This window comes from Peromyscus eremicus, chromosome 7 (genome assembly GCF_949786415.1).
Source record: "Peromyscus eremicus chromosome 7, PerEre_H2_v1, whole genome shotgun sequence".
Classification (NCBI taxonomy): domain Eukaryota; kingdom Metazoa; phylum Chordata; class Mammalia; order Rodentia; family Cricetidae; genus Peromyscus; species Peromyscus eremicus.
Genome location: NC_081422.1, coordinates 26,757,644 through 26,779,109, shown reverse-complemented (window position 1 = coordinate 26,779,109; position 21,466 = coordinate 26,757,644). Strand labels below are relative to the sequence as shown.

Here is a 21,466-nt window from a genome sequence, read left to right as displayed (position 1 = left end):
TGTGTGTGTGTGTGTGTGTGTGTGTGTGTGTGTGTGAGTGATGTTGGGTATCCAACCCATAAACACCCATATGACAGCTCCTCTATCACTGAGCTACACCCCAGGTTTGGGGCTTTAGACTGGCTGTTCTTGGGGTTCTTCATTGGCAATTTAGAGACAAAAGGACTTAACGTCATGAATATTTTTATTTTGTTTACTGAGACAGGGTCTCCCTATGTAACCTGGTTGGCTTGGAACTCACTGTGTAGACAAGGCTGGCCCTGTGTGCCACCACACCCAGCTTATATATACTTTATAAGGATTAAACCAAACGGATTTAAGATGTTAGCATAAAGTTTGCTCTGTCCTGTTGGAGGTCATGGAGATGTCATAGGTATGCACATGGGGGTACATACCACAGGAAGATGACTCTTCCTCTGGATTTGCAATTTGTAGCATGTCCTTACATTCAACTGGCCACGGGGGTGCCTTTCACAGAGAAGATGCACATTTAGCTGTCTGAGATAAAGGATGAAACTCTAGGAACATGGGAGAGAATGTGAGTCATTCCTTTCACAACAGAATAGCAGGTTCAGTACAGTGACTACCTTTGAGTTCTTCGCTGCCTCCAATCTGGCTGACTTTCAGTCATTCACTAATTAAAGGGTGTTGTGCTCATCGTAATCCAACGCAGGGAGTTAGTTTTCCATATCTTCCATTTGGCTTCAGAATGCTCTGTAGGCAGTAGGGCAGCGGATTTGTTTTCCTGTGCATTAAATTGACATAACTCACACTTGGAGAACTTGGGCCAGTAAGACCCAGCAATGCAATGACAGAGCTGCAGACAGACCCAGTTCTGGCTCATAGGGAAAGAAGAGTCTCATGGCGGAACTTGTCTGTCCATCAAGATAGGACAGGCTGAGCCGTCATGGCGGTGCACGCCTTTAATCTCAGCGCTTGGGAGGCAGAGGCAGGCGGATCTCTGTGAGTTCGAGGCCAGCCTGGTCTACAGATTGAGTTCCAGGACAGTCAGGGCTACACAGAAACCCTCTCACGAAAAAAAAAAAAGAAAAGAAAAAAGATAGGATAGACAGGTCTATGTCAGTAGACACAACTACCAACTCTCTTTGGTGTGATGTCACCAGAATTGGCACATCACTTATATCCAGAACACATCAGCAGGGGACTCTGCTCATTGTAGCTGCTGAGGGACACAGATTCACGTAGATTAGGTAATTTTAAGAAGATGGGTGAGTTCTGCATGGAAACTTGAGGATTGTTGATTTCAAAGTAGGAGTTTCAATTCTGTTCACTCTCCTTTCCCAAAGCGTAGGGCAGTGTCTAGCGCATACTACAAGCGCAGCAGTTTTGGTTCACTATGCAAGACCGCAGAATGCCAGTGGAGAAATACTCGGGCGGTTGCTAAAGTAGAGCGAGCATGTCTGATGTCTATTCTGGGAAGGCAGGCTTTCTCATCGGAGGTGAATTGTCAAGAAGGAAAGAGTAGGGGCCTGGAGCATGACTCAGCCAGTAAGGGCTCTTACTGCCAAGCCTAACCTTCCATCCCTAGAACCCACACGGTGGCAGGAGACACCCGAGTCCTTGCAAGTTGTTCTCTAACACACAAACGGAACAACAACTACTACAGAAAATTAAAGGGAGTGTAGAAAAAAAGGGAGGAGGTTGACGAGCGAATGTTGGGATCCTTGGTGTCTAGGGGTCAGAAAGGATTACGAAAATACAGGAAAGGCGCTTTTCAAGAGGGATCTACAGTCAGTATGTGATGCCGCGAACAGTTGGAGGATGACTCTGAGGACCTACTATCATTTCTCTGGGCACAGGTCACTGTCAGGGCCTTCCACAGCGAAGAGGCTGCCTCTGTCCACAGCGGGAAGAAGGGCCTTGTGTCCCTGGCACATGGCACACAGGGAAGGCCGGGCCTTGCAGCAGCTGGCTCGGGTTTTGGGGGGACACAGGCATCTCTGGCAAGATGATGGATTGTAGGGAAAGGTCCAGGGGAGAGAGATGAAAATTGCGTAAGGAGATGGTGGAGAGATGGTCAGTATCAAAGGGCGGCGGCGAGGAAGGGCTGGGCTCCAGGAGAAAGAGCCACCTGTGAGAAAGAGGAAAGCGCCAGAGCTTCACAGTGTTCCTTTTCGGGGTTCTGGCCGGAGGGGAGGAGCTTCCTGGGGGGCATGGCGGAAGGCGGGGCCGGCCGCAACAGGTGTACGGGCGCGGATGCTGGCTGGCTGGCGGGGCGGGCCGATCGGAGAGGCCACACCCTGAAACTACCTGCGCGGGGAGGAAGGATGAGAACGGGAGCCTCCGCCGCCGGCTGGGCGCGCTGGGCCTGCCCCGGAACTTGGCCCGTACCACCTCTCGCGCCCCGCGTCCCTCGTGTCCCCAACGCCCCGCGGGCCATGGTAGTCGGCTGCCCGCAGAGACCACGCGTGTGAGACCGGCGATCGGGCCGAGGAGACCATGGGGAACAATCGGGGCCGCAAGGCCGGAGGGGGCTCGAAGGACTTCGGCGCGGGACTCAAGTACAGCTCCCGGATAGAGGTGGGCAAAGGCCGGGGACCCGGGGCCGGGCGTCCACTGTTCGGGTCCTCGTGCACCGGCACCTGCGCGCGGCCCTCGGTTTCGCCCGAGCTCCGCTCTACGGCCCGTAGGTGGCCCGGGCTTGGGCACACAGGTGGAATTTCCTGTTCGGTGGGTGCCTGGCCGCTGGTAGCAGGGCGGGGCTGGCCGGACCTCGGCCCCAGATCAGCCTTGCGCCGGCCACCGAGGAGGCGGGAAGCCCCAGGGCCCGGAGGCATCGGGCGCTCCTCCTGCCTCCTGCCCTCTCCCTGGCTTGAAAAAGAGGACCTCCGTGGGGGTCTCCATTGTTCTGGGTTATCAGTGCTCTGAGTGGGTGATCTGGGCTATGGCAAGGACATATCCGTGGATTGGAGAAGACTTGTGTGGCTTTGACCTCTGCAGAAACTCATTTTAGTCTTCCTGGTCAAAACGGCGCTGTGGAACTTTGGTAGGGGTAATCTCTGAACAGAATTTTGTCCACACAGAGCGTGCAGCTGAGGGCTTGTTGGCCCTGGAGCAGGTGGCTGTCTGGGCAGTGGTGAGGAAGGCTCTGTCTTGAGACTTTTTTGGGAAGATACTGAAGCAGGAAGCAGAAGCGTGGACAAGTCTCTTGAAAGACCTCAAAAGCATGATACTTTACCGTACACAGAGTGAGGGAGGGCGTTCGTCACCTTACTGAAGGACACACACGGGGTGGGGTGGGGGCAGTGCTCTGGTGGAACTAGCAGCCAGGTATTTCCTGAACCACAGCAACAGACTAGTGAGCGAGGCTTGTTGCTCTGGCAGAGGCAGTTTCCTGGAGCCTAGCTTCCCCTTCCGACACTTGCGCTCACGCACCCTGTCTGCAGTGACTTGCAGAAGCCCAGGTCTGGAGGGTCTGCTGCCTCCGCTTTTCTGTTCCTTGTGGCCTTGAGTCCCTGTAGCCTGTGCTTCAGCCCTGCTGGGAGATGCATTCTGGCATCTGCCACCTGCCGCCGCCTTCTCTTCCTTTCTGTAGTCGGGATGTTTGTGAATCCTTAGTAATTGCCTGCTTGGGGCTCCTGCTTCCTCGGCAGGTAGCCTGCTGTATGGTGTTTCGTTTCTGGACAGTTTTTCTCCCCGTCCAAGTTTGCCCTACTTGATTTCCCTTTCAAGGACTGTTGTTGATACTGAAAGTGGGTCCTCTGGGGGCTGAACTCAGTCTCCTCTTCGGGCTACCGGTCCATTCCCCCCTCTCCCCCGGGGAGGGGGCGGCACAAAGTTCCTCCCCAACTGGAGACAAGGTGGGGCTCACCTCTCTGGTCCTTGGGCTTCTGCTGGATTACTACTATTCACCAGGAACTCCACTTTGTCTTCCCCCTAGGTCCTCATTCATCTCTTCTCCACCCCTTGGGTTACTCCTACTTCATTTCTGCCGGTTTCTTTCTCGTAAATGATTTACTCTGTCTTTTTTTCCAGCCATGCTGGGCTAGGCATTCACTACCCTAGGGAGCTCTCAGAGACCAATATGATGTGATTGATTCCTTTTAAGGAACTTACAGTCTTGTGGGACACGTGAACAGACACATACAAAGTTTGTCACGAGGCAATGTGTCTGTAAGAGAATAGCCAGTCACAGCTCACTTTCACATCTCCAGGAAGTCTTCAAGTATGCCTCTCACCTGAGGCTTGATTGTACTTCCCTGGCATCACTCAGCAGTGCCCCTTTACAGTTGGGGTCTGCAGATCCGCCTTGGCACATTTTCTGACTGGTCTTTATGGCTGCTGACTCTTGGGTAGCTCCTGTCACAGAGCCTGGCTCAGGTCATGCTGGGTCCCAGGGCAAACACTACCACAGCCTTTGGGTTCTTTGTGTCTTGATCGCCTCCTTCCCAAGACTGATTATGCTGGTGCCTGATCTCCCTCATGGCGCCAGTGGAGGGTAGGAGTTACTCTGCTGCATTGTTTGCCCTGTTGCATGTATATTGGGACTGTGTGTGCCCTGCCCAGGTATGAGCAGGTGTGCCGATGCCAGATGTTATGGCCCCTAATGAGAACGGAGAAGTTGGTCTCACTGAATAGTTAAGTCCATGTTGAATGTTTGATGATGGCTGTGAAGTTGCCCTGACATAATGCATATATGATCAGTAATGATTTCCTTAGGTGAGACTCAGTGTTCCATAACTACAGAGAGGCAGATTGGGAACCTAGATGCTGTGGGTCAACATCAGGTGTCTGGGAGCTAGACCTTCCAACCCTGACTATTTAGAGTCATCTGTTAATTGGTCAAACATTCACCCATTCATTCAGTCACTCATTTGCATAACAGGTATTTACTGAGTACCCAATGACCAAGCTCGTGCCTGGTATTGAGAAGGATCCAAATCACAGTCCTTGCCTTCAGGGCCGCTGTGGGTAGTACGGACAAGCGCAGAGTGGGCATTTAGTTGCCGGGTGGTGCTGGCATATGCCTTTAATCCCAGCACTTGGGAGGCAGAGGCAGGCAGCCTGGTCTACATAGTGAGTTCCAGGACAGTGCTACACAGAGAAACCCTGTCTTGAGAAAGAAAAAAGAAAGAAAGAAAGGAAAAAGAAAGGCATCTGTTTAGCCTAAGCTGGAATTGCCAGGGCAGATGAATTGGACTGCAGGCATCTGTGATGTGGTGATAGGGGAGACAACATGGAACCAAAGCCCAGGGCTGCCACTGTCTAGCCAGGTGGTGTGAGATGTTATCCAGTCCCAGTTAACCTCAGTTTTCCTGGCTATGAATGGGATGGCATGTATGACCCACGTTTGTTGCTAAGATTCATAGGAATACTTTGCACAGGAAACCTTTGTAAACTGCAGTGGTTTCACATCAAGCAATAGGAGTTTTTGAGTTTAAAAATCCCTGAGACCACTGGGAAGGTGACTTATTTGGGGGATGCAAAGCAGGAGAGCCTCCACTTTAAATGGGTTCCTGACTTTGGGGAAGTGCTGAGATGCCTGGCTGGACACTGGGCGATGCACTCCAGAGGGTGTGCTGCGGCCACACCCCCAGATATAGGCCATCTTCCTGAGCTCTCTCATTGCCAACTCCCTCCCGCTCCACCCCAGCTTCTACGAAAAAGATCCCTTTTTGACAAGAACATGAGGGCCTGCTCACCCTATTTCCATCGGATCCTTTTCGTCTCTCACCAGGCAAAATGCACCTGTAGAGACCTTTCTTTGTTCTCCTAAGTGCTGGGTGCTGGGTGAGGGAGAGAACAGAGTAGGCATGGAGCACTGGGTCTGGGAGTGTTGCATGGCAGTGGAGAGGAAGGCTGTTTTCCCTGGGGGGCATTAGCGGTCCCACCCTGGGTCATAGGAGCATCTGAGATTGCCATCCTCATTTAGGAATCTGGAAACCTGAGGCAGAGCGGACCACTGTCCTTTGAGAGTTGCTTGTGTGTGACTGAGTCTCCTGTTCCCAGTGGGTTTGTTTAGGGCCATCTGTGGCTAAGGTGTCGTCACAGACTGTGGAAGGAGAAGCAGTCTTGCTCCCTCCTTCAACCTGGTCTCTGTGGACAGTAGCCTCAGAGTGTTGTGGTCCTGGAGTTCCCCTGGTATCTGTTTGCTCTCTAGTGTGTGGTCCTGCCTGGGCTCTTGGCTTTTCTCTCCTAAATGGGAGGGAGAACAGGACAGAGTCCCCAGAGAGTCCAGGTCTTAAAGATACTATCTGTTTCTCTATGGTGACCACAGGGCTGGGTCATCTGGGGCACTAGTTGGGAGCCCATGCTATCCCCTCAGAGGTCACAGTGTCCCTCTGTATCCAAGAGAGATTGCTTCCAGCACTCTCCTGGATCCCAGAATCTGAAGTGCTCAAGCACCTTAGTTTAAGGTGGCACTGCACATCCATGATTGGATTCACTGTAGGGAGACAGTCCAAGAACTTGGTCATCAGGTGGTCTGGTCAGTGTGCAAACGTTGATTGTACAAGCTGACATGGTGTGTGTAGCCAGCCACAGACTGGGGCTGTATAGCTACTGTTGTACGTGATAGTCTTTGTTTTGTGGAGTTTGACTGTTCACATAGAATCCAAACACATGCCCGTGTATTTCAGGTCATCTCTAAATTACTTATAGTATAAAACACAATGTAAATAGTCATTAAACTAGAGGTAAACAAATGTCAGTGCCTGTTCCCTACAGATACAGCTCTTATTTAATTATTTACCAAATATTTCTTGTGGTGATATATTTGTGTACCCTAATAAACTTATCTGGAGATCAGAGGACAGAGCCAGCCACTAAAGGTGGCTCAGCAATTAAGAGCACTGACTGATGTTCCAGAGGAATCGGGTTCAATTCCCAGGTAGTCCGGAGTGCAATCATGCCAGGATAGAAGTAAATAAATGAAAAAATAAAAGGAGGAAGGGACCATGTGACCTCTCTCTCCTCTCTCCAAAAAAAAAAAAAAAAAAAAAGTGACAGGGCTGGGTGGAGAATGGTATATAAGGCGTGAGGAGACAGGAACTGAACAGCAGTTCACCTGAGACCCTCAGGGGTGAGGACTCAGGCTTTCAGTCTGAGGATTCGTGGAAACGGTATTGGCTGAGGAGCTGGTAAGGTGAGGTTGGCTGGGGCTTGTTCTGCTTCTCTGATCTTTCAGCTTTCACCCCAATATCTGGCTGCAGGTTTGCTAAGACCGATTAGCAATTTGTGGTATAATTTCTATTTGTTAGTAGTTGCTTGCAGTGCTAAAGATTAAATCCAGCACTTTGTGCTCATGGGGCAACTGTCCTGCCTCTGGTCCTTGTTGACAACTTTTCTAGCAGCAGGTCCACACTAAAAATTCCTCTGAGGTGCGTATTTTCCTATTTTTCCCATTCTGGCTGAACTTGGTGATACAACAGGTTTCCTCTGGAAGTTTTGTGGCTGTTGTCTAACTGGTCAGAATCTCAGATCTCTCTCTGTGGTCCCTGCCGGTGATGCTGAGGTATAATGGTTACCAAGGTGGGGATGGAGGAAAGGTGGAGGATCCCTTTCTGCCCTTGCCTAAATATGTGCGCTTCAGTCCGTTGTCTGACTCCCCACAGTGTTGATGTGGAGAAACTAAAAGCAGAGTTTACAGATGAAAACTCTGAGGCACAAAGGCCTTGTGTAAACTGCCCAAAGGCAGTGGGAGGTAGAGCAAGATTTCAGACCTTGATCTGAGTGACTTCAAAGTCCAGGAGCTTCACCACAATGCTATTATAAAATTGTGTTCCAAAGACAGGGGTGATTGACGCAGATCCCCAGCAAATCCCAGAATACATCATTAGGGCGTTGGGAGCACATAAAAAAAATAAGTGCTGATCACCAGGCGCCAGCACGAGTGCACCCAAGTCGTCTCTCTCCAAACCTGTCTGGTTTGCCCTTTGATGGGCTGAGTTAGCCGGGAGACTAGGAGCACTGCAGATGTGACTTCCACACGGCTGTCCACAAAATGTACATGGCATGTTCATTTACTATGTGCAAAATGAAAAATCATGGTGCAATTTTAAATTGAAAAGCAATTCACCCAACCCAGGTTGACAAGTCAGATCAGTGTGTTTCCTTTGCCTTGTTCCACGCCTCACTCGGTTCATGAATTTTCTCCTGTTTGTGGTGCACAAGCCCTTAGTCTGGCAAAGGCAGAGTAGCAATCCTGTCCTCCGGGCACCACGGAGGTCCGGGGACTGGGGGGCTCATGGTTGGATCGGTTTGTGAATGATTGAACATCTGTGCTACAGACGGTCCCTCTGGATGGTGACCTCGCGGCTGCCCCTCCTGGGCACTGTGACTTTTCCTCTTTAGTAACAATCCAGATGGGACATGCAGACTTGGGACATTCGCCTCCTGGCTTCTGTACATGACACTAACCTGGGAGGGAAAGGCCGATGGCACTGATGGTTTCATGATGAGTCAGAAGGAGCGAGCTAGCCCTCTGGATGGATTGCCGAAACGGAACGTGTCCTTCTGGGTCTGGAGGAAAAGCCACCCACGCGACACCATTCTCCCCGGCGGAACCAGAAGCCACCTCCCTCCGTGGCCCAGGGTGAGGAGTCTACTCCACCCCAGTAACATCCAGAGTTTTGAGGTGACAGTGATCTTACCACAGGCCAGGGACGTTGTTTGTCATGTGGCTGTCCCAAATCTAAAGCAGGGGTTTTTGTTTTCTTCCCAGACCGTATTTATTTAGATCTATTAAAGAATATTATAAGGGCCAGTGAGCGGCTCAGCAGGTAAAAGCACTTGCCAAGCAAGCCTGATGGTCATAGTTTTATTCCTGAAACTTACAAAAGCTTCATGTAGTGGCTCATATCTGTAATCCTAACACTCCTCCTGTGATATAGAAGGTGGAAATAGAAAAAATTCCCTGAAGCTAGAGGGCCAGCTAACCTGCAGTACATCATCACATAACAGAAAACAGAAAAGATCCCGCCGGAATAAGATGGGAAGAACTGACTCCCACACCTGCACCATGGCCCAGGTACACACACACACACACACACACACACACACACACACACACACACAAATAAAATAAAAAATTAAAATATTATTAAAAGGCTAAGAAACTGTGTTATATATTCAGAGAAAATATGGTCAACCCAGATAGCCAGAGTTTATTTTTAAATTATTTATTTATTTTTTTTTACTTTGTTGGTGTTTCGCATGAATGGTGTTTTGCATGCAGGTATGTCTGTGTGAGTGTGTCGGATCCCTTGGAGGTAGAGTTACAGGCAGTTTGTAAGCTGCCGTGTGGGTGCTAGGAATTGAACCCAGGTCCTCTGGAAGAGCAGCCAGTGCTCTTAACCTCTGAGCCATCTCTCCAGACACAATATCCAGTATTTTTAAATGAGCGGGAAGTGTTGTAGCAATATGCTGTTTTTTATGCATTTTTTTTCTCTCTCTGTTTTTTTCCAAGACAGTCTTACTATATAGCTCTGGTTGTCCTGGACCTCATTATGTAGACCAGGCTGGCCTTGAACTCACAGAAACTGGCCTGCCTCTGCCTCCACCTCCCAAGTGCCCTCTCAAGGTTTGTTTTTTTGTGATTACAAAAGTTAGGAGAGGGTTTTGAAGTCAAGCAGTATAGAAAGATTCGGATTAGAAAGTGATTTTTTTCTGGAATTTGTTCCCAAGGTAATGATTTAAAAATTATAAATTATTTTCATTTGTGTGTATGTGTGTGCATCATTGTGTGTATAAATACACATGTGCAGGTGTCCTCGGAGGCAGAAGAGGGCATCAGATCCCCTGGAGCCGCCTGATGTGGGGGCTGGAGCTGGACTTGGGTCTTCTGTAGGCGTGTGCAAGCACACCTCACCCCTGAGCCATCTCTCTGGCCCTTGCTCCCTAAGTTTTCAGTCCTGTAGGTAGTGCTGTGGTTAGTTGCTGGTGCCCTCCAAAGACCTGTATATTGAAAGACTTGGTTCCCGGGGCGAGTCTATTGGGAGGTAGTTAGGAAGTGTTTAGGTCATCGGGGCATCCCTCTGAGGGGAGTGTGGGACACTGGTCTCTTCCTACCGTGAGGTGAGCATTTTCCTTTGCTGTATGCTGTTGCGGTGATGTTCACCACAGGCCCAGTGGGGCACGGACTGAAACCTCCACAACTGTGGATCCCGTGGAACCTTTCCTCTTTGTAAATTGATTATCTGAGGTACTTCATGACAGTCACAGAAAGCTGACTGACAGCTGGTGCTCATTATCTCATAAGTCATCTCTTCACCGAAGAATTGGGGCATTAGTTGATATGTGTACATATATTCTTCCCCAAGTGGAATCATAATTAGTTCCACTCTTCAGGCAAAGACTTGGCTGTCACAACTTAATTCAAACACTTTATAATTTTTTAAATTTGATGTGCATTGGTGTTTTACCTGCATGTGTTTCTGTGTGAGGGTGTCGGACCCCTGGAACTGGAGTTACAGACAGTTGTGAGCTGCTATGGGTGCTGGGAATAGAACCTGGGTCCTCTGCAAGAGCAGCCAGTGCTCCCAACTGTGGACCCATTTCTGCAGCTCCTTGTTCCCAAGGTTTTAATCCTGTAAGTAGTGCTTTAGTTGTTGGTGCCCTCACAAGGCCCAAAGATTTGTCTTTTAAAATGTTTTACTATTTTGGGGGGATGGTACCATCATCAGTTTTCTCTTTCTACCATTTGGGTACCAGGGATTGAACTCAGGTTGTCAGGCTTGGCAATGAGTGTCTTTATCCACTGAACCATCTCACTGGCCTTTATTAAATATCTTTTCTTTTCTTTTCTTTTTTTCTTTCTTTTTTGATGGGGGAGGGGATTGTTGAGACAGGGTTTCTTTGTGTAGTCCTGGTTGTTCTGGAACTCACTCTGTAGACCAGGCTGGCCTCAAACTCACCGATATCTGCCTGCCTCTGCCTCCCAAGTGCCAGGATTAAAGGCGTGTGCCTCCACCGCCCGGCCCTACTAAATGTCTTAATCCATGCTAGAATTGTAGAGCTAAAAGTAGGCTGTCTCCCTTCCTTCCCCATCATGTTGAGAGTCAAGGAAGGGGTCTATCCCACAGAGTTCTCAGAGAACATCTGACGGGTTGTAAAGGGCAGGAATTAGCCATAACCCTCCATATCTGTTCTGCAGATCTAACCAACCACTAATTGAAAATATTTGAAAGAAAACATATACCTGTATACGCTTTTCTTGTCTTTATTCTCTGAAACATATAATATGCCATCACTTTACATATATTTACATCATTTAGAGGTGGACGAAGTGCACAGAAGGATGTGTAAAAGTTCTGTGCAGACAGTATTTGTTTTATAAAAGTGACTGCATCTGGAGACCCACAGATTTTAGCATCCAGTGAAACCTGGAATTAGTCTTCTGTGGATGGGGACGAGTGGCTTGTCCAGATGAAGATGACCCCTCTTTCAGTCTGTCTTTGTTTTCCTTTGTCAATTGCCTACTCTTTGAAAGGACATTTTGGCGTATCACCCAAGCTTCCCCTTAGTATCTGTATGATTCCTTCTTCCCTTCCTTTCCTTTGATGGCTTGGGTGAGCTACTTGAATGTGTTCTTGGTATGATTAATGGAAATGCAGCAATAAGACTGGGGGCTGTTCCTGACCACCGGCAGCCCCGTGGAACCCACTGGGTCAGATCTCTTGTGCTGTTGAATGTAGATCATGTTCACGGGAATATGACTAATGATGAGGTTGAGCCAGGTGGCCAGAGGTCTGGGAAGTATTCCGTTTGACTGATTGGAGGAATCAAGCATGGTTAGCTAGAGAAGGCGGAACAAAAACATGTACAGTGCTGATAGTGAAGGGTTTTTTTCCGAAGCTGATTACACTGCATAGACTTGTCCTGTTGGTGTCCAGTGAGAATGAGATTTCCTGCAGAAGCAAATGGCTCCGAGACCTCGGGGGCGGGGATGTGGCCTCAAGTCTATCCCGCTCCAAGGCTGGAGCTCCGCAGGCCCTCCTGGCTTTCCACTGCCACGTCCTGAGAGTCTGGCTTGTAATTATGGACTGTTTGCCTGCTGAGTCCTTTCACACCAACCTATCCTTAGATCTGCAGCTTAATTAGGGGCCTGGGAGCCACAGAGCAGGTGTTTCAGAATCTCACCAATTTGTGGAGGCTTGAGGGTTTTGTCTGCAGATCCGAGGGCCTCCCAAGACACAAATGATTGTGGTATCTATATATCATGGGTTATTCCTCAGTCACGGAAAAGAATGTCACTGATCTATTGGTAGGAGCAATGCCTTGAATGATTCTCTAGGGAACTTTGTGTGGTGAAAAAAAGAAGGGGGGAAAAGCCAATATTCCCTAAATCTTACACACTGTGTATTTAGATACCATTTTAAAAATTATTCATTGTTGAAGCTTAGACAGATTAGTGGCTGAGGGACTGAAGAGTTTGGGGGACAGGAAGAAGGTAGGTGTGGTTCAAAAAGACAATGGGCTGGGTGTAGTGGCACACACCTTTAATGCTGGCACTCAGGAAGCAGAGATAGGCAGATCTTTGTGAGACCAGGACAGCCTGGTCTACATAGTAAGTAAGTGCCAGGACAGCTGGGATTATGTGGGGGAGACTCTGTCTTAACCCCACCCTAACCCCCCAAAAAAGACAACGGGAGGGACCTTCATGTTGGAGCGGCACATAGGCTTGTCCAATGTGGACGTGGGAACCTACCCCCGTGGTAGAGCACATGGAAAGACACACATGTGTACAAGTCAGACAGGAAATCTGTGGATTGTATCAATGTCACACTAGTAAGACTTTTTGAAGTGCTACCACAGGGGGAGCTCAGGCAGAGCCTAGAAAGCTTCTCATTATTTCTCACAATTCTGTAGAAATCTAAATTATCTCAACAAAAATTGCAATAATAAAAAACACACTAGTCTGTGAAATTGGAATGTAGAGTCAGTGAAAAGTCAAGAAATGAATGAGAAGAAGTCAGGAAATGCTCGCCACACCTCTCATTTCTGTTGTTGGCACACCTCTCATTTCTGTTGTTGGTGTGTGTGTGTGTGTGTGTGTGTGTGTGTGTGTGTGTGTGTGTGTTGGAGGGTGGGTCAGCCAGGTTGTGCTGTTGTACTTGGTGACTCTGGACAGAGAGGATGGTGAGATGGTTGGGCCGAGTTTCGATCCCTAGCCACCGCCTCATCCCACCCCCTCCAAATCAAAGAGTCAAGTGATAAGTCTGGGTGGACTGAGGATGGAGGATATGAGGGAGGGATGGAGAAGAGGCCTCTCTGGTTCTGTGGCTCCAGCAGATGCATTGGGCTGGCCTTGATGGAGTGCCCCTCGCCACGCCTGAGCTTGGTCTGTCCTGGGCCTGTCGAGTCTGCTCTGGACAGGTGGATGCATGGTGGGTGGGGAACTAAAAATCAAAGGGACACAGTAGAGAGGCCCTGTCATTAGCAGGAATTAGCTAATTATGATCTCTAAGGGGTCATTAACCCAGTTTTAAGAGAGGGAGACTGAGGCCCAATGAAAAGTATTTGCCCCAAGGGCTTAGGGGGCTCAGCCCAGAATCCCGATGTAGGTCACACCCACTCCACCTCACAAAAAAGGAGACAGATTCATGTCAGGCAACCCTCTTCACAGTGTGTTCCTTCTCTTCTGGGAAGAAAGGTGTCTTGTGGCTGGGATGTGTGGCTTCTGTCCCCAGGCTGTGCTGGCAGCAACCCTGGGCCTCAGTTTAGAGGGGAGGCAGAGCGCAGTCACAGGAGGAGACTGCTGTTCCCTGGCAGAGAGTCTGATTTCTGTGTGTGGTGGAAGCCAGGTAGGTCCTGGGGACTTTCCCTTATGATCGAATCGGGTATGGAGACTTTCGGTTTACTTTATTCAGTGAGAGCTACTGGCCTGTTGGTGTTCAGTTCTTGATGGACTGTAGTTTCCTCACGGACAAAAATTCTGCATCCACTCATTTCCCAGCATTCATGTCTGATGGGACAGTGGAGGCCAGTGACAGGGTCAGAGAGCAAGGACGAGAGTGCTGTGTGGGGAAATGATGAAAGGGTGTGTGGAGGCCGCCGCCATGTGTCTAGGCCTGAGGCTGGCTGGGTGAATGGGGAGTGTGTGTTTCCAGAAGCTCAAGGGAATTTGGGGAAGATGCTTTAACCATTATGGGAGGGTCCCCATGGCAGGAAGTATAGCCAGCCCACACCACAGGAACCTTGCTTCCGGTGGTTTGAAACAGACTGGCTGGAGCTGGTTAACCAGGCTGCCTTCTTCCCTAGTGATGAGAAGTGGGTGAGCCTGACTGCCTGGAAACTGGAAAGGGTAGGTGGAGTTTCTCAAGTCTCAGCTGTCTGAAAGTGACCCAGGCACTTGTTAAAACCTTTCTGGATCCTGGGCCCTGCCCCTGTCCAGTACTCCAGGGTCTGGAGACTGGGAGAGAGGCGGGGGAATCCAGACACTGGATGAGCTCTGTGAGTTCTAGATCATGTCTTACTAGACAAGTCTGGGGAAGGGTTGGCTGGTGTGTTCCACAGAGACCAGAGGCGCCTCTGGGCTTTTTGGTTGTTCAAATGCTGTAGCTGATGGCTGGGTGGGAGGTTTTTAGTGTGTGCTTTCTCTTCCATTCTCTTGTGGCCCAAAGATCCTCTTCGGATTAGCGTTTGTGCCGGGTTCTGGACTGTGGTGGTGGCTTGTTGGGTGAAGCCTCTGGTAATGGGATCTTGCAGGTGGCCCAGTTTAATGGCGGCTGCTGGTTCACTGGAGAAAGTCCTTCTCAGCAGGGCCCTCTGACAGGAAAGCCTTCAGGGATATTTGGGTTTGGTTCAGGCCCCTGCAAAACCCAGAATGACCCCGGTGGATTCTTGGTTTCCCAGTCTGTATGAAAGTTAATGTTTTTCCTGTATTCCTTTAAATGCTAAAAAACAAACAACCAAAAACCATTGTACAGCCGGGCGGTGGTGGCGCACGCCTTTAATCCCAGCACTCGAGAGGCAGAGCCAGGAGGATCTCTGTGAGTTCGAGGCCAGCCTGGACTACCAAGTGAGTTCTAGGAGAGGTGCAAAGCTACACAGAGAAACCCTGTCTTGAAAAAACAAAAAACAAAACAAAACAACAACAACAAAAAAAACCATTGTACCCACTTAATTAAGAACACTCTTGCTGGGCTGGAGAGATGGCTCGGCGGTCAATAGCACTGGAGTTCTTCCAGAGGGCCCAGGTTCAATTCCCAGCACCCACATGAAAGCTTACAGCTATCTGTAACTCCAGTTCCAGTGGAGTCACACCAATGCACATAAAATAAAGTTAAATAAATTAAAAAAAAGAAAGAACACTCTTGCAAAGAAATGTAAACGACCATTTGAGCTGCTGTAAAAATGGTGCCATGATGAAGGTGGCCTTCCCTCCAGTTTTCAAGCTACACCCGATCTTTGGAGTGCAATAAAGTGAAGAGCAATAAAGTGAGATATGCCAGTAATCAGCATCTCGGCCTCTGGCCTCTCTCTGACTCCGCCTCTGCTGTATACTCAGAGCTGCCCATGTCCCCCAGGTTCAGCTCCTCTGGTCCAGACACAGACACCGGTTTGTTTCATGGCTCATTCTCCACTCTGTTGTCTGAGGTGGCCTCTGGCTCTGTAACATTTCTGGGGACTCTGGCAAGGATGTCCAGAACTGGCTGGCAAGGTTATGCTGGGTGGGTCATTCTTGAGCGGGCAGATGTCTTCAAAATGCTATAGACTGTCTTCCTGCTGTGACGACCACCTCCGTGCTCAGTCATGGCCATTGCACTTTCATTACTTGCTGGAAGAGCCATAGAGATATTTTACAGTTCTCATGGCCCAATGGTGGTGACATCCTGGGTGAGATCTGTCCCACCTGTTGATGGATACACTGAGTCACTGATCATGTAAGTGAAGACTGTCTGCCACACATCAGTGACAGCTGTCACAGTGGCTAATTCGTCCAGCCACCCTTGTCTTAGTCTCGGGTCTGAGCCACACACCTGCATCCCCAGAAGATGAAATCACCTCTGCCCCTTGACCTTGATCTCCAGCAGCAGACAAAGGTTTGCACTTATCATGGGACTGCCCTTCACCCTCCCTGAGAGTCTGAGTAACCTCTTCAGGCTTCCATGATTAACCCTGTCTTCCCAGAAGGTCACACCCAACTTAGAATGTGTGAGTCTGGAGTAAAGGTTTATTTCTCTCCTCCCATGATTTGGATGGAATGACTTTGGATTTTGTATAGTGTGATAGAGAATTGACCGGCAGTTGTAGCATGAATCTTAAAAGGTCTTATTAATCAAAACAAACCTGGAGCCAGGTATTGGGGTAAATGCTCAGAGAGACAGAACCAGCCACAGCTAACCTCACCTCACCAACTTCTCAGCCGATCTTGTTTCCTCAGACTGGAAGCCTCTGGGTCCTCATTCGAATGGATCTCAGCTGAACTGTTGGTAAAAGCCTAAAAGCTTAACCAGCTTCTAGTTCCTGGTCCTCATGCCTTTATATACCTTTCTGCTTCTTGCCATCACTTCCTGGGATTAAAGGCATGTCTCACCATGCCTGGCTGTTTCCAGTGTGGCTTTGAACTCACAGAGATCCAGATGGATCTCTGCCTTCGAAATGCTAGGATTAAAGGTGTGTGTGCCACCATTTTCTGGCCTCTATGTCTATCTAGAGGCTGTTTGGTCCTCTGACCCCAGATAAGTTTATTAAGGTGCACAATATATTGGGGGACACAATATATCACCACAGGCAGTGGAAGAATTCACCCAGCTCAGACCAGAATAGAAAACGGCAAGTTTACCGAGTATACTTCGGCGAAGCCACGTTTAAGGACAGAAGCAGAAGAGCCTCCTGCCTTGGCCAGTTAGCTGCAGTGGTTGGTGGCTTTGGTTGAGAGCCACCCTCAACCCCACCACCTGCCATGCAAATGAGGGCAGTCCTGATTGGTTGACGTTTGACTCTGGGGGAAGTCTGGGTTTACAGGCCACATCTCTGGTGCAGGACCATGGTTAGCTTGCTTGGCCTGGCCAGTTCCTCTCTCTCCTTCTCCCTCTCCCTCTCCCTCTCCCTCTCCCTCTCCCTCCCCCTCTCTCTCTCTCTTCCTCCCTCCCTTTCTTTATCCTTCTTCCCTCCCTCCTTCCTTCCTTTTTTTTTTTTTTTTTTTTTTTTTGGTTTTCTGAGACAAGGTTTTTCTATATAACAATCCAGTCCTGGCTGTCTTGGAACTCAATCTATAGACCAGGCCTGCTTCTGGGATTAAAGGCGTGCACTACCACTACCTGGCCAGTTCCTGTTTCTTCTGTGGCATTGTTAAGGATGCTCTCTGGACCAGGCTTGCATTATTTAAATGACCTTTTCTGGTCTCTCAATGGAAATATTGTCTCTACAGCTAGTATTTTTGTTGTTACTAACCATGAAGTCACTTTTTAGTTGCTTTCTCTCTAACAGGGATTATGCCCTGAACTAGCAATGGCAAATCCTTGCTTTGGTTTGCTGGTCCCAGAACCAGGGATAGTATGGACCTCAGAGAGACTAGATCCTGGTGATGGGTCTGTATGTGCTGGGAACCAGGAGGGGGAGCCTTTCAGTGAGAGGACCCTTTAGTCAATTTGAAAAGTTTTGTTGGTTCAGCATTTAGCTTTCAGCCATGGTTGGTTTCCTACCTAATGGAATATTTCAGCAAATAAAATACTCATTTTTTTTTTTTGTCTCTTATAAATAAAGTTTTTATTTGCTGTTTGCTTTGATGAGGTCTGGTCTCAAGGACCAGTGAGCTTGAAATAACAGCACATGTGATTTCCATCTGGTGAAAGTGCCTGACTTTGGATCATCAGCACCCACAGCTGGGTGGGAAGGAGGTGGGCGGGTCACTGGAGATTGGTGCCAGTGCCGTGTAATAGGTGAGCTCCAGATTCCATGATTTTGTCTCAAAAACAAGGTGAGAGTGACTGAGAAAGACACCCTATGTCTTCTGGCATTCCCATGTTAGAACACACATGTGCACTCACTTGTGTGTGCACCTGCATGCACACATGTCCATACCCACGTACCTCACACACACACACCAAAACAAGAAAGAAAGAAAACTTGATTTCCTCCAGAGTTTCTGGCTTCTGGACTCATCCTCTGGGTTTCTGGACCGCCCTCTCACTCCAGGAAGTTGAGTGGGGATGGATACTCTGATGTCATACTTGCAACTTGAGCTCAGGGCTTTCCCCTTTCCTGCCCCAGGGTCTGTACTGAGTTACACACTTCAAGTCACTTGCTCTCTCGTTTCCTTGGAAATTATCCTGTGCTCTTTTGTCTCAGTGCCCTGGGGCCATGCTGTGTTTCTGGCTACTCTGGCTGGCATCAAACCAGAGGTTGTGGGCAGGAAGAGGTCACCATGGTTACGAGGCTTCTGTTTGTGGTAAGCAAGCACCTGGCTTCGCGGCCCTGTGTCTTGTTTGTGCACCTGCAGATTTGTTTACATCCGAGGAACAGAAAGAGAGGCAGGCACAGGTGTACTTTCTCTTCTGTTGTCCCTGGCTGTATAGAGACCATGTGTGAAGTTACACCAGGCTGTAAAGGGCTCTCTGCTACCCTCATCCCTCCCACCTGTTCCCTCTGCTGCACTCCGGGGCCAAGCACATACACACCTGAAATCCTGCCTCCGCTTGGAAGAGCTTGGCTCTGGTCCCGGTGTCACGGAGATTTCTAATCTTATCTTTGAGACCTTGGACAGACCACTCCCTCTCACTCAGCCTCAGTTTCTTCATCAATAAAATGACAGAGTTATGTAAGACAACCTCTCTGATGCCTGAAAATGGAGCCGGAAAGCTGTGGTTATAAAAAGGGACGGGCAAGTGACTGATTAAACGGTTGTTTCCGGGTTGAGTAGAACCCCCAGAAATCTTATTTGCTCCCTAAATTCTGGAAGGTGACCATGCAGGGAGGCAGACATTACATCGTGGATCTGCCTCCAAGTGCTGTGTGATTTCTCAGAAGCAGTGTCTCTCCCTGCGTTTTCTGTAAATCGGGGTGATGATGGCAGTCTTGAATGGTTCTCAGGATTGTTGTGAAGGTCCGGGAAGAAAATAGTTGGGAAATTACAGATTTAAAATACATCTAAACATAATGACTGTTCTACATAATATTTCTTACACACATGCATAATCTGTTTCGGTTGTGTAGCTGAATCCTTTGTGAGTTTTTTTTTTTTTTGGTTTTTCGAGACAGGGTTTCTCTGTGTTAATATTACAGGTATGAACCACCAGAGCTGGTTTTTTTTTTTTTTTTTGGTTTTTTCGAGACAGGGTTTCTCTGTGTAGCTTTGCGCCTTTTCCTGGAACTCACTTAGTAGCCCAGGCTGGCCTTGAACTCACAGAGATCCGCCTGGCTCTGCCTCCCGAGTGCTGGGATTAAAGGCGTACGCCACCACCGCCCGGCCTTTGTGAGTTTTTTTTCTCCCACGTTTCTGTGTTCATGTAGGTAGGTGCACATGCATGTGAAGGGTCAGAGGTCAACATCAGGTGTCTTCCTTAGTTTCTCTCCAACGTAAAGATTTTAGTTTTATGTGTGAGTGTTTTGTCTGCCTGTGTAGATGTGCAGCATGTGCATGCATTGCCTGTGGAGACCAGAAGAGGGCGTCAGCTCCACTTGGAAGTTGAGTTACCCATGGTTATGAGCCTCTTTACAGGTGTTGGAAACCTAGCCTGGGTCCTCCACAAGAGCAGCGAGTGCTCAACCATCGAGCCATCTCTCCAGTCCCCCTCCACCTTATTTATTTTGAGACAGGCTCTGTCACTGAACTAGGAGCTCACCAGTTCTGCTAGGCTAGCTGGCCAGGGAGCACCCCCCCCCCCGCCCCCCACTCAACGATCATCTTGTCTTCACCCCAATGCACTTGGCTTTTGTATGGATGGTGGGGATCCAGACTGGGGTCATCTCGCTAACACAGTAAACACTTTACTGTCAGTCCTTCTCCCTGGCTCCTGTCTTCTTCTTCTTCTTCTTCTTCTTCTTCTTCTTCTTCTTCTTCTTTTTTTTTTGTCGGAGCCGAGGACTGAACCCAGGGCCTTGCACTTGCTAGGCAAGCGCTCTACCACTGAGCTAAATCCCCAACCCCTCTTCCTCTTCTTCCTCTTCTTCCTCCTCCTCCTTCTAGATTTATTTGTATACAGTGTTCTGCCTGCATGTATCCCTGCAGGCCAGAAGAGGGCACCAGATCTCATTACAGATGGTTGTGAGCCACTATGTGGTTGCTGGGAATTGAACTCAGGACCTCTGGAAGACCAGCCAGTGCTCTTAACTGCTGAGCCATCTCTCCAGCCCCCCATTTTCTCATTCTTAAACATCACCGGACAACCGAGGCCCATTCTATAATTTAAAAAAGTGTATTTTCTGAATGAGAAAAGCAAAACTAAGCTGAATAAACACTCTGTTGCATTCTAAAAAAGAGCAAGAAGGTAGTGACTTCAGATCACTAACAACAGCCGCTAAGTGGTGCTCTTCAAGGAAGAAAAATCTTCTTGGAAACGAAATGTACGACTTTAGGAGTAAAATACTGCCTTTATAGTTAGTCCTGACGTCACATCATGGGAGCCCTCCAGTTTCGCTCTTTTTCCAGGGCTTTGCATTACACATGAATCTCACATTCAGCCAATTAGTGTCTACAGAAGACACTCTGGGGCTTTGGTCAGGATCGTATTGAGTCATAGATACATTTGAGATTAGATACCTTAACAATATTGAGTCTTCAGGCATGAACAGGATACAGCAGCACATTTGTCTCTGAAGTTTTCTTCCATTGATGTTCTGTATTTTCTTCTCTTTCTTTTTCTCCTTCCTTCCTTCCTTCTTTCCTTTTTTTTTTTTTTTTTTTTTTTGTATTGTTTTGTTTTTCCAGAGAGGGTTTCTCTGTGTAGCCCTGGCTGTCCTAGAACTCATTCTGTAGACCAGGCTGGCCTCAGACTCATAGAGATCTGCCTGCCTCTGCCTCCCGAGTGCTGGGATTAAAGGTGTGCGCCACCACTGCCTGGCCGATATTCTGTATTTTCAGTGTGCACATCTTGAATGTCTTTTGACAGTCTAGCTCCTGAGGAGTTTGCCTTTGTGAAACATTGTAACTGGTAACTCTTACTATTACTTTCCAATTGTTCATTGCTGAAATACAGAAATACAGTATGTTTTTGTTTATTGATCTTAAATTCTGCAACTTTACTAAACAATTTCAATAACTTTTCTTTAAAATTTTAAACTACATTGATTGGTTGGGGTGTGTGTGTGTGTGTGTGTGTGTGTGTGTGTATGGGTGTGTGTGTATGGGTGTGTGTGTGTGTATGGGTGTGTGTGTGTGTGTGTGTGTGTGTGTGTGTGTATGGGTGTGCACACAGCATGGTGGTATTTGGCTATCTACCACAAGGACAAGTTGCAGGAGTCAGTTCTTTCTTGGTAGCAAAGAGCCTTTCTTTACCTGCTGAGCCAATCTGGCTAGCACATGAACAGCATGGTAATCACATAAGGGTAGACAGGTAGCTTG

At 48.5% G+C, this 21,466-nt stretch overlaps 1 protein-coding gene across 1 annotated transcript in view; it reads left to right on the top strand.

The window, feature by feature from the left end:
• Positions 1 to 2,280: 2,280 nt before the first annotated feature.
• St14 (ST14 transmembrane serine protease matriptase) overlaps positions 2,281 to 21,466 on the top strand; it is a 46,827-nt gene continuing 27,641 nt past the window's right edge. Inside the window, exon 1 of the mRNA XM_059267559.1 lies at positions 2,281 to 2,541. Coding sequence (XP_059123542.1) covers positions 2,461 to 2,541 — 81 coding nt within the window. The 5' untranslated portion in view covers positions 2,281 to 2,460. The remainder of the gene's footprint in view (positions 2,542 to 21,466) is intronic.